Source organism: Ranitomeya variabilis, chromosome 5 (assembly GCF_051348905.1).
Source record: "Ranitomeya variabilis isolate aRanVar5 chromosome 5, aRanVar5.hap1, whole genome shotgun sequence".
Taxonomy (NCBI): domain Eukaryota; kingdom Metazoa; phylum Chordata; class Amphibia; order Anura; family Dendrobatidae; genus Ranitomeya; species Ranitomeya variabilis.
In genome coordinates, this window is record NC_135236.1 from 182,945,530 (window position 1) to 182,962,426 (window position 16,897).

Sequence of the window (16,897 nt, forward strand, 5' to 3'; positions counted from 1 at the left end):
CTCACATTAAGCATCCTATTAAAAGAATGCAATCCGCATTTTGTATGCACATGCTGCATTTTTTCCTGAGCGGAAACGCATTCCGGAAAAAAACACAGCATGTTCATTAATTTGCGGAATCGCGGGGATTCCGCACACATAGGAATGCACTGATCCGCTTAGTTCCCGCATGGGGCTATGCCCACCATGTGCGAATGGTACCCAGGGTGGAGGCGAGGAGACTCTCCTCCAGGCCCTGGGAACCATATAATTGTTAAAAAAAAGAATTAAAAAAAATAAATAGTGATATACTCACCTTCCGATGGCCCCCGGAGTCCTCCCGCCTGTCAGCGGTGCACACGGCGGCTTCCGTTCCCAGGGATGCTGTGTGTGAAGGACCTGGGATGACGTCGCAGTCACGTGACCGTAACGTCATCCCAGGTCCTTCGCACACAGCATCCCAGCCGCTGTTATTATTATTTTTAACATTAGATCTTTTTACTATTGATGCTGCATAGGCAGCATCAATAGTAAAAAGTTGGTCACACTTGTCAAGCACTATGTTTGACAAGTGTGACCAACCTGTCAATCAGTTTTCCAAGCGATGCTACAGATCGGTTGGAAAACACTAGCATTCTGCAAGCTAATTACGCTTACAAAATGCTAGTGTTTAGCGGGAATACGCATGCCAATTCCATATGCGATATACCTGCGGCAGGAGTTGCGGAATTGCCGTTAAAATTTCCGTGGCAATTTCGCAACGTGTGCACTTAGCCTTAAACATGTTTTGCCTCAGCGAAAGAATCAGCTGTGATCCCATGCTTCCTCTCATGCCCAGGAGCTGTAGTATGATCAGACCATGTCCCTGTACGGTCAGACACAGCCATTACACAGTACACAGCAGGGGCACATTTATAAGGTTTATCTCAGCACAGGAACATTTATTTAACACATGCAATTGTGGAAATTATTATTATTCCAAGATCTATCAGTTAAAATGTACTATACTTTGTTTGTGAGACAGACTCTTTACTGAGAGAGCCTTGAACTCACTCATATGATAAATATGATTATAATTTCAGAGGAGAGAAGGATGGAACATTTACATCAGAAATGGTGAGAAGACATTGTTAAAAGTGTTTTCTATACAATTACTCTTCTCTCTCCATAGAGAACACACAAGTGTTCATGTGTATAGAGACGCAGAAGAAACAAGTGTCTGTGAAATGATCTAGCAAATGAGTTTGGTTGACAACTATCCAAGGGGCATGGGCGGGGCCGTATTTGCCACTAGGCACTCGAGGGCATGTGCCTAGGGCGGTGACATTGCGGGGGGGCGGCACCTGAGCAAGGTTTTTTTTTTTTTTTTAGTCCCGGGTCACAAACGCGACCGACCGCCCTGCCCCCCCACCTCCGGCCCCGCCCGCCTCCGAGTCCCACCCACCCTCCTTGAAGACGATACTCACCCTGCTCCAGCGATGCCTGGTCTCAGCGTCTGTAGTGCGTCCTGAGTGAGCGGTCATGTGGTACCGCTGATTAAGGTCATGAATATGCGCATATTCATGACCTTAATCAGCGGTACCACATGACCGCTCACTCAGGAAGAAGGCGCTGCAGCGGGACAGAGCCAGAGGGAAGATGTCGGTGCAGCCGCGCGGTGTGTGGGACAGCTGACAGGTGAGCATGAGGGACGGGGGGCGGGGGGATGAAGGAGGAAGGTAAGCCGCCCGAGCCATGCAAGATGGGAGAAGGAGCGGGGGAGGGGGTGAAGAGATGAGCTATGCATACCGGGGAGTATGAGCCATCAGCCATGCATATGGGAGAGGGAATTATGAGCCATGCATACAGGGGAATATGAGCCATCAGCCATGCATACAGGGGGGGAATTATGAGCCATCAGCCATGCATACAGGGGGGGGAATTATGACCCATGCATACAGGGGAATATGAGCCATCAGCCATGCATACAGGGGGGGAATTATGAGCCATCAGCCATGCATACGGGGGGAGAATTGTGAGCCATGCATACAGAGGAATATGAGCCATCAGCCATGCATATGGGGGGGGAATTATGAGCCATGCATACAGGGGAATATGAGCCATCAGCCATGCATACAGGGGGGGGATTATGAGCCATCAGCCATGCATACAGGGGGGGGAATTGTGAGCCATGCATACAGGGGAATATGGGCCATCAGCCATACATACAGGGGGGGGAATTATGAGCCATGCATACGGGGGAATATGAGCCATCAGCCATACATACAGGGGGGGAATTATGAGCCATGCATGCAGGGGGGTGGAGAGATAAGCCATGCACACAGGGGGGTGGAGAGATGAGCCATGCATACGGGGGGGAGGTGGAATATGAGCCATGCATACGGGGGGGAGGTGGAATATGAGCCATGCATACAGGGGGGTGAATATGAGCCATGCATATGGGGGGGAGTATGAGCCATGCATACAGGGGGGGTATGAGCCATGCATACAGGGGGGTATGAGCCATGCATACAGGGGGGTATGAGCCATGCATACAGGGGGGAGTATGAGCCATGCATGCAGGGGGGGATATGAGCCATGCCTACGGGGGGGAATATGAGCCATGCATACAGGGGGGAATATGAGCCATGCATACAGGAGGGGGGGTCATTATACAGTATGGAGAACTGTGTGTGGCCATTATACAGTATGGAGCATCATGTGTGGCCGTTATACAGTATTGAGAATCATGTGTGGCCATTATACAGTATTGAGCATCTTGTGTGGCCGTTATACAGTATGGAGCATCATGTGTGGCCATTATACAGTATTGAGCATCATGTGTGGCCGTTATACAGTATGGAGCATCATGTGCGGATTCTTTACTGTAAGAGCAGTGAGACTATGGAACTCTCTGCCGTATGATGTTGTAATGAGTGATTCATTAATTAAATTTAAGAGGGGACTGGATACCTTTCTGGAAAAGTATAATGTTACAGGGTATATACACTAGATTCCTTGATAAGGCGTTGATCCAGGGAACTAGTCTGATTGCCGTATGTGGAGTCGGGAAGGAATTTTTTTCCCCATGGTGGAGTTACTCTTTGCCACATGGGGTTTTTTTGCCTTCCCCTGGATCAACATGTTAGGGCATGTTAGGTTAGGCTATGGGTTGAACTAGATGGACTTACAGTCTTCCTTCAACCTTAATAACTATGTAACTATGTGTGGTCATTATACAGTATGGAGCATCATGTGTGGCCAATGGCCATTATACAATATGGAGCATCACGTGTGGCCATTATACAGTATTGAGCATCATGTGTGGCCATTATACAGTATGGAGCATCATGTGTGGTCATTATACAGTATGGAGCATCATGTGTGGCCATTATACAGTATGGAGCATCATGTGTGGCCGTTATACAGTATGGAGCATCATGTGTGGTCATTATACAGTATGGAGCATCATGTGTGGCCGTTATACAGTATGGAGCATCACGTGTGGCCTTTATACAGTATTGAGCATCATGTGTGGCCATTATACAGTATGGAGCATCATGTGTGGTCATTATACAGTATGGAGCATCATGTGTGGCCATTATACAGTATGGAGCACTGTGGCCATATTGTTTCGTTTATAATTATTGTATATAAAACAGTGTGATCAGCAGTGCTAAATGGCTGTGGTTGGGACGTGGATATGGGTGTGACTAGTTGTGAAATGGGTGTGGTCAGAGTCGTGGCCTAAAATTTGCCGCTACGCACGCCGCACACTTTATACCTCCTTCCCTTCTTCAAAAGTTGGAAGGTATGGTACCGCATTTGCCAGATCATGGCAAGTGCCGCAAATCCCATCGGGAATGTATGAGGCCGAACGCAGTGTTGCTGTAAGTGATCCGTTACGCGGCACATGCAGAAAAACTGACGGATCTGCTGCAAAAGGCGACTTTCACATCAGCGATTCTTGCTAAAGTCACTGCCGATAGTGTCATACTCACCAAAGGGGGAGGCAGCACTAAAAGTGCCTAGGGCAGCAGAAACCCTAAATACGGCCCTGGGCATGGGCACCGTTAGGCAGCATTAAATCATAGTAACATAGTAACATAGTAACATAGTTATTAAGGTTGAAGGAAGACTCTAAGTCCTTCTAGTTCAACCCATAGCCTAACTTAACATGCCCTATTTATTTATTTAGCGATAATAAGAAGATTGTTATCAATTCATTTACAGGGCAATATAGAGGATATTGCCAAGTAATGGAAGCAATGTAGCAATACAGTGGGGCAAAAAAGTATTTAGTCAGTCAGCAATAGTGCAAGTTCCACCACTTAAAAAGATGAGAGGCGTCTGTAATTTACATCATAGGTAGACCTCAACTATGGGAGACAAACTGAGAAAAAAAAATCCAGAAAATCACATTGTCTGTTTTTTTAACATTTTATTTGCATATTATGGTGGAAAATAAGTATTTGGTCAGAAACAAACAATCAAGATTTCTGGCTCTCACAGACCTGTAACTTCTTCTTTAAGAGTCTCCTCTTTCCTCCACTCATTACCTGTAGTAATGGCACCTGTTTAAACTTGTTATCAGTATAAAAAGACACCTGTGCACACCTTCAAACAGTCTGACTCCAAACTCCACTATGGTGAAGACCAAAGAGCTGTCAAAGGACACCAGAAACAAAATTGTAGCCCTGCACCAGGCTGGGAAGACTGAATCTGCAATAGCCAACCAGCTTGGAGTGAAGAAATCAACAGTGGGAGCAATAATTAGAAAATGGAAGACATTCAAGACCACTGATAATCTCCCTCGATCTGGGGCTCCACGCAAAATCCTACCCCGTGGGGTCAGAATGATCACAAGAATGGTGAGCAAAAATCCCAGAACCACACGGGGGGACCTAGTGAATGAACTGCAGAGAGCTGGGACCAATGTAACAAGGCCTACCATAAGTAACACACTACGCCACCATGGACTCAGATCCTGCAGTGCCAGACGTGTCCCACTGCTTAAGCCAGTACAGGTCCGGGCCCGTCTGAAGTTTGCTAGAGAGCATTTGGATGATCCAGAGGAGTTTTGGGAGAATGTCCTATGGTCTGATGAAGCCAAACTGGAACTGTTTGGTAGAAACACAACTTGTCATGTTTGGAGGAAAAAGAATACTGAGTTGCATCCATCAAACACCATACCTACTGTAAAGCATGGTGGTGGAAACATCATGCTTTGGGGCTGTTTCTCTGCAAAGGGGCCAGGACGACTGATCCGGGTACATGAAAGAATGAATGGGGCCATGTATCGTGAGATTTTGAGTGCAAACCTCCTTCCATCAGCAAGGGCATTGAAGATGAAACGTGGCTGGGTCTTTCAACATGACAATGATCCAAAGCACACCGCCAGGGCAACGAAGGAGTGGCTTCGTAAGAAGCATTTCAAGGTCCTGGAGTGGCCTAGCCAGTCTCCAGATCTCAACCCTATAGAAAACCTTTGGAGGGAGTTGAAAGTCCATGTTGCCAAGCGAAAAGCCAAAAACATCACTGCTCTAGAGGAGATCTGCATGGAGGAATGGGCCAACATACCAACAACAGTGTGTGGCAACCTTGTGAAGACTTACAGAAAACGTTTGACCTCTGTCATTGCCAACAAAGGATATATTACAAAGTATTGAGATGAAATTTTGTTTCTGACCAAATACTTATTTTCCACCATAATATGCAAATAAAATGTTAAAAAAACAGACAATGTGATTTTCTGGATTTTTTTTTCTCAGTTTGTCTCCCATAGTTGAGGTCTACCTATGATGTAAATTACAGACGCCTCTCATCTTTTTAAGTGGTGGAACTTGCACTATTGCTGACTGACTAAATACTTTTTTGCCCCACTGTATGTAGGGACAGTTAATAAAAATATTGAAAAAGTTTGCACCAAGTTAATAATGTATTTCCCTATTGATAGGATAAAGTATAAGGTATTGATCACTAGGAACCCCAACAGTTTGACCACCAGGGTTTTTGAGAACACGTCTCTGAAGATCCTCATGAATGGAGCAGAGGTCAAGCATATGCATCTCTGTCCCTTTTGTTCTTATAAAGGACCTGTCATCAGGTCAAAAGTGGCCAGTTTTTGCCCTAATTTTATTCCCATCTAATGTTCTAAATTTTATGGTCTTTACTAAGAGGGTGGTGCTCACAGGATTCACTGGGGGCATGTCTTTGGGCTGCTCTGCATAATTACCGTGAGCCTTGCCTGCTTTGTAAAGACCATGAAAAATAGTACATTGGAGTGCACTGAATAAAAACACCAAAAACTGTGGAACCATATGACAGCTTTATAAAAAGAATAAAACTGAGTACTAGGTGGGCAGCAGGAATAAAATAATAGCAAAAACTGGCCAATTTTTACCTGGTGACAGGTCATCTTTAGCTACAAAAAATATTAGAGCTAAGACATATCCATTGCCCTCCTGTACTCTATGTATGATTTATGCTAACTCTAGATCTGATAGTCATGAAATGATTGAAGTATGTGATGAAGCACTCACTCTAATACTATTGACTATTGCAGCTGTTTTGCTTTCAGAAGCTTCTGGATTCCCAATGAGATAATCCCATGCACAGAAGATTCTCCAGCAGAAGGTGTAGTTTTCATCGGACGCACTTGCCAAACTCATCCGTGAATTCTTTGCCATTCTGAGAAATTAATAAAAGATTATTTTCCTGCATCTAGTTAGAAAGAAACTATAACCTGCCACATGTATACATGTTAATCCTATTAACCTAAGCTAAACACAGCTTGGTCACATTCCGTAGAACTATATCAATACACAAAACCATAAAAAAAATCTATGGCACCAGGAATGTAAAATATACCAATTTTATTGACAAAAAATATATATACATATATCAATTATAACACCTAGGTACCTCAAAAACAAACTAGAGGCCACCAGGAGTTGGACACAGTAAACATAAAATGCTACACCGCACACATAATGGCTAGGGTTAATGCAGAGTAATCAATGGTCTATGTGAACCTCAAATACAATATCAAACAAAGCCACTGACATTACAGCCTTAATGGCAAGAGAACTGAAAGGGACACTAATCCTAACTATACGCAGAAACCTAAGCCATACCGGAGCTGTGGTTATACATGCATGTGTAAGTATATTACCTACTAGACTGTGGCCCGATTCTAACGCATCGGGTATTCTAGAATATGCATGTCCCCGTAGTATATGGACAATGATGATTCCAGAATTCGCGGCAGACTGTGCCCGTCGCTGATTGGTCGAGGCAACCTTTATGACATCATCGTCGCCATGGCAACCATTATGACATCTACATCGATACTGTGCCCGTCGCTGATTGGTCGAGGCCTGGCGGCCTCGACCAATCAGAGATGTGGGATTTCCATTATGACATCATCGTCGCCATGCTGTGCCCGTCGCTGATTGGTCGAGGCCTGGCGGCCTCGACCAATCAGAGACGCGGGATTTCCAGGACAGACAGACAGACAGACAGAAAGACAGACAGACAGACGGAAAAACCCTTAGACAATTATATATATAGATGGCGTGCCCAATTCCTAGTGAATGTCCCACCCCGACGCACTTTTCGCCAGTTCTTCTTCTGGGGGCGTGTATCACTAGGGAGGTAGGTGGTTTTTTTAAATGCCCGAGAGCCAATCAGAGTTCAGCATCATTGATAACACTAAATATATGCCCGTAGCGTAAAGCATGCATCCGGCACCGGGTCTTACTCCAATCAGGACCACCCACCTTTGGTCAATGGAATGCCCGTGTTCCGCTCAGCTGATCGCCAAGCGGAAGTCAGACACTACCGTATAAGACCAGAGTAGGGAAGTCCGGAGAGATCCAGGCAGCTCATGCGCACAACCCTGAAATACTAAACATTGCTGAATAGCCACGTAAACAAATGCTACAAAGTGCAAACGTGACTATAATAGTGCCTAAAACGACAATATAAAGTGCTAATGTGCCTAACAAGCTTACCAATATAATATAAAGTGCTAAAGTGTAGAGCTGTACAAAATCACAGGAACGTAACAATTCATATTAAGCCTAATGAGCAAAACAATAATCATAGTCTGCCCAGTAATATAATCACAGTATTCACATAAACTTGATACATATAAAGGTGCAAGCAAAACTGCTAATAACAATACAATATTCTCAATATAACCTTAACAAAATATAATTATATAAATAAATATACTGTATACTATCAATACAAAATTAAATACAAAGCTGCTCAAAATAACCTAACAAATATCTATATATATATAAGAGGCATCGTGATTACTCGCTAATCCCGCACCCTGCACAGTAGCTCTGCCCCCACCACATCACCACACACAATCCCACCCCCACATCACCACACACAATCCCACCCCCACCACATCGCCACACACAATCCCGCCCCCCATTACATTACCACACATAATCCCGCCCCCCCATCCCATTACCACACATAATCCCGCCCCCACCCCATTACCACACACAATCCCACCCCCACCACATTACCACACACAATCCCGCCCCCCACCACATTACCACACATAATCCCGCCCCCATCCCATTACCACACATAATCCCGCCCCCCACCCCATTACCACACATAATCCCTCCCCCACCACATTATCACACATATTCCCCCCACCACATTACCACACATAATACCGCCCCCCACCACATTACCACACACAATCCCGCCCCCACCACATTGCCACACATAATTCTGCCCCCCCACCCCATTACCACACATAATCCCACTCCCCACCACATTACCACACATAATCCCGCCCCCACCACATTACCACACATAATCCTGCCCCCCACCACATTACCACATATAATCCCGCCCCCCCACCACATTACCAAATATAATCCCACCCCCACATCACCACACATAGTCCCGCCCCCACCACATTACCACACATAATCCCGCCCCCCCACCACATTACCACAGATAATTCCGCCCCCCCACCACATTACCACACATAATCCCACCCCCACCACATTACCACAGATAATTCTGCCCCACCACATTACCACACATAATCCCGCCCCCTCACCACATCACCACACATAATCCCGCCCCCCCACCACATTACCACACATAATCCCGCCCCCACCACATTACCACAGATAACCCTGCCCCCACCACATTACCACAGATAACCCCGCCCCCCACCATGTTACCACACATAATCCCGCCCCCACCACATTACCACACATAATCCCGCCCCCCACCACATTACCACACATAATCCCGCCCCCCACCACAATACCACAGATAATCCCGCCCCTCACCATGTTACCACACATAATCCCACCCCCACCACATTACCACACATAATCCCTCCCCCCACCACATTACCACAGATAATTCCACCTCCCACCCCATCACCACACACAATTCCGCCCCCACCACATTACCACACATAATCCTGCCCCCCACCATGTTACCACACATATCCCGCCCCCCACCACATTACAACACATAATCCCGCCCCCCACCACATTACCACACACAATCCCGCCCCCCACATTACCATACACAATCCCGCCCCCCCACCACATTACCACACATAATCCCGCCCCCCACCACATTACCACACACAATCTCGCCCCCCACCCCATTACCACACATAATTTCGCCCCCCACCCCATTACCACACATAATCCCGTCCCCTACCCCATCACACATAATCCCACCCCCCCACCACACATAATCCTGCCCCCCACATCACACATAATATCACCCCCTCACCACATCACCACACATAATCCTGTCCCCACCACATCACCACACATAATCCCGCCCCCCCACCACATTACTACACATAATCCTGCCCCCCACCATATTACCACAGATAATCCCACCACATCACCACACATAATCCCGCCCCCTCAACACACATAATCCTGCCCCCACCACATTACCACACATAATCGCGCCCCCACCACATTACCACACATAATCTAGCCCCCCACCACATTACCACACATAATCCCGCCCCCCACCACATTACCACACATAATCCCGCCCCCCCCACCCCATTACCACACATAATCCCGCCCCCCACCCCATCACCACACATAATCCCGCCCCCCACCCCAGCAAAGTGTGCAGGTAGGGGGAGCCATGTTTTACCACACCTTATAGTGGATTTGTGGCTAGCCACGCGATCCCTCACATGTTGAACTGTCTCACCGACGTACATAAGGCCACACGGGCATTTGATTAAATACACTACGAAGTTTGATTCGCAGGTGAAAAAACCCCGTATAGGGAAGGACTTACCAGTCCTTGGGTGCGTAATATTATCTGTTTTGATTACGTTGGAGCAGGCGGCACAATAGAGACACGGGAATGTGCCATGGCGACGTGTGCTGAGAAGTTGTTGGGTAAGTTCCGTGCGTGCACTTCCTATGTCGGCCCTTACAATCTGATCCCTGATGTTTGGGGGTCGCCTTGTACTCATCAAAACCGGTGTCTGAAAGGACACCGGTTTTTTCGTTTCCATTTTATTATTTAAACCTTTATTTCTTATTTTTTATTTTTTATTTCTATTTTTCCATATTTTTGTATTATTTTTCCTTTCTATATTAGCTTTGGACCTGCCTTTAGTTTATTCCCCTTGCATTTATCTAAATGTTCAAATCTAAACCAAGTTACTATATATCTGGAGGGAACAGTCCCTCTTAGTTACATTAGTGAACCAGGACCGCACTTGTAGTCTGTTTGGGCACTTCACCCATACTCTATTCTGCTAGCTGTCCAGCAGCGCAGGCGCAGACGCAGCGGCTAAATACACATTGCTAGATCCCCCTAACAACGCCCGCGCGTGCGCACTTGACTGCGGGGACCAGGCGGCGGGACTTCCGGTGCCGGATGACGCACTTCCGGTACCGCGGGTCCCGCCGCTCTTAAATACAGGGACATGACGCTACACGGCACCTGCCGTCACAGCAAGGCGCAGGAGCGCCGCTTACAACCCAGCACCTCAAGGTAATGCCCTGACCCACCAATGCAGCGACAACCCTCGGTTCCATGTCACACATGACCCGGACATTATACATATTACTGGCTCACATAATGCATTTCCCCCTAGAGGTCTCCAACCCACGGTTCCTTTGCCGTCTATGCAATTGCCGCATACAGCCAGTGTGGAGCCTCATTTATGAAGGTATTATCTCCTAACACCCTTCTCTATGCACTATTGCTTTATACACGTTTTACCAGATACCACCTGACCTATACCTCTGTGCCTGCAAAGGTCCCTTGTTTCCATTTCCTTATAGCTGCTGTCACCCACCTACTGGTATAACCAGAGGAATTCCTCAAACAGCCCTATACCACCAGCAGTCCTAGGTAATATCCCATATAACCGTTCTTTGTCTAACACCTCTCCATTATTCGTATACATTCTAACCTGGTACATATATAACAGGCAATACCAACGATACGTTGGACCTACCTGCGGTCCATACACCACACGAGGCTAAGTCTCCCACTACTCATAGAGCCTACCAGGTAATATTATATAGTATTGTCTATCACACTTGCTACAAGTTATGGTCATTTATATACACCCTAACTCTGTGCATCCTGTACAGGACTTGCTTCATGGCACGACAGAAATACTGCATTTTTTGAGTTACAAACGTACTACTTGGTACTCTCACCAACTCTGTAAGGTAAAACGACTTTCAGGATACCATCGCCTTAATATGCCCTTCCATGTGTCTGGTTCCACTACACATTCCTATTCCATGTATCCCCAACAGACTAGACTTGCGGTACCATAAGGAAAGGCCACCTGCCTATTATTAATATCATTTTGTAAGGTAAAATCCTCCTTATACTCTAGAACAGTTTTGCCTCTCATGTACGGTCCTTACTAACATATTTTATCCTTTATAGATACTCTTTATACCACGAGGATACTATTTTGCTATACTACTATTCACCTTGCTAAGGTAAACGTCACTTCTGTCTCTTCTCGAACTCTCCGTCCTCTGAACTATATGAAATCACTTCCAAACCACGCGGATTGACATCTTCACCTTTAGGATGGGGATATTTCTTACCTGAGACAGGATCGAACACCTGTGTTATGCTATGTCCTATATGTATATTTGTATATATTGTTTTTGTCTTTTTTTTCTCTCTCGGGTTGTCGTGTGCTATTATTTTGTATGTAAAATATGTATATATTTGATGTATAGTTACTTACACTGGTTCTATTCTTTCCAGCGACCATTTTGATAAAGACTCGGGAGGAGTCGAAACGTTGTCAGTTTGACTTCTGGTCGCACTTCGCATTGTTGAATGATATGTCTATAGCACCTCAATAAATTTCAAGTTTTCACAAGTGACATACTTAGAGTGTGCGGTGTACTATATTTAGTCGTAGTGTGTTAGGACACCCCAGTCCTCTACACCTGCACCTCGCTTTATTTCAACCTTAGTGCACACCAATTTCTTCTTCATCCACCACATCACCACACATAATCCCGCCCCTCACCACATTACCACACGAGGCTCCGTCCCTCCACATTACCACACGAGGCTTCGTCCCCACACATTACCGCACAAGGCTCCGTCCTCACACATTACCACACGAGGCTCCGTCCCCACACATTACCACACGAGGCTCCGTCCCCCACATTACCACAAGAGGCTCCATCCCCACACATTACCATATGAGGCTCCGTCCTCACACATTAACACACGAGGCTCCGTCCCTCCACATTACCACACGAGGTTTCGTCCCCACACATTACCACACGAGGCTCCGTCCTCACACGTTACCACACAAGGCTCCGTCCCCACACATTACCACACGAGGCTCCGTCCCCCACATTACCACAAGAGGCTCCGTCCCCACACATTACCATACGAGGCTCCGTCCTCACACATTAACACACGAGGCTCCGTCCCTCCACATTACCACACGAGGCTTCGTCCTCACACATTACCACATGAGTCTCCGTCCCCACACATTACCACACGAGGCTCCGTCCTCACACATTACCACACGAGGCTTCGTCCCCACACATTACTACATGAGGCTCCGTCCCCCACATTACCACAAGAGGCTCCGTCCCCACACATTACCACATGCAGCACTTCCTTTCTATGTAATTCAACCACTTAGCAATGAGCATACCGAGCGTTAGCTGGCTGGAAACAGCTAGTACAGTAATAATGACAATATAATCATCATATATACATATATAGACACATAAACACCACAGGCCAAAAGTAGAATAAAATATCCCAAGCAGAGAGCATACAAGGATTATATATATACATCCCGCCAATTCCCAAAAATACGTATAGCGTTCAATAGATCTTTATATTTCATATAAAATTATCATAAATCTTCTTCTTTAATGAACACACTCCTTCGCAATGATCATCAGGGATATAGCTGAATCAACATGATGACAACAAAGGGCAAATAGGACCACATGTAGATTATAATTCTAAAAAAATAAAAAGAACAATCAATACACAGATAAAACAAAAGACCCCCCCATAAAAACTTCATATATGAAGGAGACTACATATCAATCTTTATAAGAATGCCCCAAAACCAAAGCTCTCGTTGAGACCTTGTGGTGCAATCGTACCCAGCCGATAGATCCACCGACTCTCAATTTGTGCAAGTAGCTTGCCCATATTACCCCCTCTGACTCCCATTGATATTAAATCGATATTGTTTAAGTTTTTAGGGTTGATTCTTCCTGAACTGTTTTGGCATTAGTTATATCCCTGCAATGTAGCCGGATCTTTAGTTCGCGTGTAGTGAGCCCAATGTAGACCTTGTTGCAGGGGCAAGTGGCGTGATAAATTACGCCACGAGAGGCACATGTAATACGTTTCCTGATAGTAAATGTTTTGGTATTATCAAAATTGGAGAAGGTCTTGGCTTTGGTACGGTTAAGGCACGCTTTGCATAAACCACAAGGATAGAAGCCCGAGTTGGTGGAACTATTGGAAGACACACCTCCCCCCGGATTATACAAACTGTGCACCAAGATGTCACGTAGATTTTTTTGTTCTTTTAGCCACTATCATAGGTTTCTCTGGTAAAATTTTGTTCAAAACAGGATCTGTATGTAATACAGAGGTACCTAGGTGTTATAATTGATATATGTATATATATTTTTTTTGTCAATAAAATTGGTATATTTTACATTCCTGGTGCCATAGATTTTTTTTTATGGTTTTGTGTATAGACATAACCTGCCACAGTATTTATAGAGTTTACTACATATGACTACAGAATGGATTTTATTAGCGGTTTCATTACTGAACTTATTTTTTAAGATGCATAAAAGTACCTATTGAAATGTTTGTTTTTTTCTTTATCTTACAGCCCCACCTTGTATAAACCAGAACAAATAGCTATCTATTCGGCCGGTTTCACACGTCAGTGGCTCCGGTACGTGAGGTGACAGTTTCCTCACGTACCGGAGACACTGACACACGTAGACCCATAAAAATCAATGCATCTGTTCAGATGTCATTGATTTTTTGCGGACCGTGTCTCCGTGTGCCAAACACGGAGACATGTCAGTGTTCGTGGGAGCGCACGTTTTACACGGACCCAATAGAGTCAATGGGTCCGCGTAAAACACGGACCTCACACGGACATTCTCCGTCTGGGGTCCGTGTGCGTGCAGGAGACAGCGCTACAGTAAGCACTGTCCCCCCCACATGGTGCTGAAGCCGGTATTCATATGTTCCCTGCAGCAGCGTTTGCTGTAGAGAAAATATGAAGAATAGTGTTAAAAATAAAGATTTAGGTGTCCGCCGCCCCCCCACCCCCTGTGCGCCCCCCCCACTGGTCAGAAAATACTTACCCGCTCCCTCGCTCCTTCCTGGTCTGGCCGCGCCTCCTACTGTATGCGGTCACGTGGGGCCGATCATTTACAATCATGAATAGTCGGCTCCGCCCCTATGGAGGTGGAGCCACATATTCATGACTGTAAATGATCGGCCCCACGTGACCACATGCAGGAGAAGCCGCGGCCAGACCAGGAAGCAGCGAGGGAGCGGGTAAGTATTTTCTGACCAGCGGGGGGGCGCACAGGGGGTGGGGGGGCACACAGGGGGTGGGGGGGGCGGCGGACACCTAAATCTTTATTTTTAACACTATTCTTCATATTTTCTCTACAGCAAACGCTGCTGCAGGGAAGATATGAATCGCAGCTTCAGCACCATGCAGAGTGGGTACCACACGCTCCGTGTGGTACCCACTCGCCATACGGGCGGCACACGTGTGCCGCTCGTATGGCCTCCGTGAGTTCCCAGGCACACGGACACGGATAACTCCGGTACCGATTTATTCCGGTACCGGAATTATCTGGACGTGTGGGACAGCCCTTCAGTAAGAAAGGTTTTCCTCTGGCTGACCCAGCCCATGCATTCCATGACACCATCAATTGTTCCTCCTCCTCAGTTCTGCTGTTCTCCTGCTCTGTTAAATCCTTTTCTAGGGACCGAAGAATCACGACATACATAATATCATACTGGCATAATATACTGTATTATAGCAAATTACTTTCTTAATAGTGTGATGAAACTGTATGCAAAGACTGCCAGTCCAACAAGGAAATATGCCAATGGCAGACGATACCCAGCTCGTCCTATTTTTCTTTCCCGTCCATAGTAGCCATAAAATAGCACAGAGTATTGGAGATAACCCTATAAAATGGGCAAAGGTTAAATAGAGACATGTATTTACATATTGAAATCAAATGCTTTAAAGTGGTTTCTGACAAATTAACTGTTTAGTGCTATAACTGGGTGTATTCATCATCCTTATGGGAATCTTGTTATTAAGATAACTCCCCACTGCCAAAACCACATTTATGGACATGAAGGCCTTTGTAAGCTAAATCTATTTATCTAAACCTTTACAATATCTATCTGTTGTTGCATTCCAAAATCAGCATTTAAGCTCATATGCACATTAAGGGCAGGAAAACAACCTTGGGAGGCAGAGGTTCAGGAAGTCACGCCCACAGCACTTAACATTTCATTTGCATACAAATTGAACTGCTGATTTTTCCGGAAGCAATAACAGATTGAAGATATTGAGGTGTGGATGGCATTAACTTTGAAAGACCTGCATGTCTATACTTGTAGTTTGGAAGAGTTGATCTCTTTGACAGATTCCCTTTAAATGTAGCATGTATGCTCGCCACTTCATCCTAATTCTTCATCGCTATGCTTGTCTGTTGAGGAGGACTGAGTAACTTGAGACCTCCAGTCTTGTGATCGCAGTAGGAAGAGTCCGGCTCACAGTGATCATACATCTATTACTTATCCTGCAGAAAAATGTCAGCTGTGAAAAACCGTAAGTGGCACGATGTTCCTATATTTGTTTGAAGTCAAAGTACTGTTATTCTATAAATTGTGACATATGGCATATGTTTGCCATATAAATGTACACTATGTGGTTCTTTAATTAGATCTATCTACTGTGTCTACAATTTTGGAATAATTTATAACAGTTAGTTTTAGATATATGACGGTTGCAGTGCATCTATGTTCTCCATGTTTTATTTCTGATACTAAGGTAAACAAAAATTTGGGTGTTTTTTTAGATGTTGGTTGTTAGATTGGTTGGTTGTTTTTTTCAAACCTTATTAATCCACACACAAAGTCAGTGTGTCCTGTACATTGCATTCCCCTATCAAGGATTTCGCTACACTAACTAAAATGGACAAAAGACCAATCTAGAGTAGATCCTTCGCACACTGAAGTTCTCATATCAGCTGCATTGGTTTCCACTATGGCACTACATGCCTGTATGCAAGGTAAGTTGGACATGAATTCACACAGAATCCCAAAAATGGGTAGCATAAAATTGTTGGCACCTTTCCAAAATTGT

At 45.4% G+C, this 16,897-nt stretch overlaps 1 protein-coding gene across 1 annotated transcript in view; it reads right to left on the reverse strand.

Moving 5' to 3' along the window:
- Window positions 1-16,897, reverse strand: part of TMC3 (transmembrane channel like 3) — a 187,880-nt gene that overhangs the window by 65,012 nt on the left and 105,971 nt on the right. The window contains exons 7-8 of the mRNA XM_077262725.1: window positions 15,563-15,705; window positions 6,501-6,648 (exon numbers count right to left, since the gene is read on the reverse strand). Coding sequence (XP_077118840.1) covers window positions 6,501-6,648; window positions 15,563-15,705 — 291 coding nt within the window. The remainder of the gene's footprint in view (window positions 1-6,500; window positions 6,649-15,562; window positions 15,706-16,897) is intronic.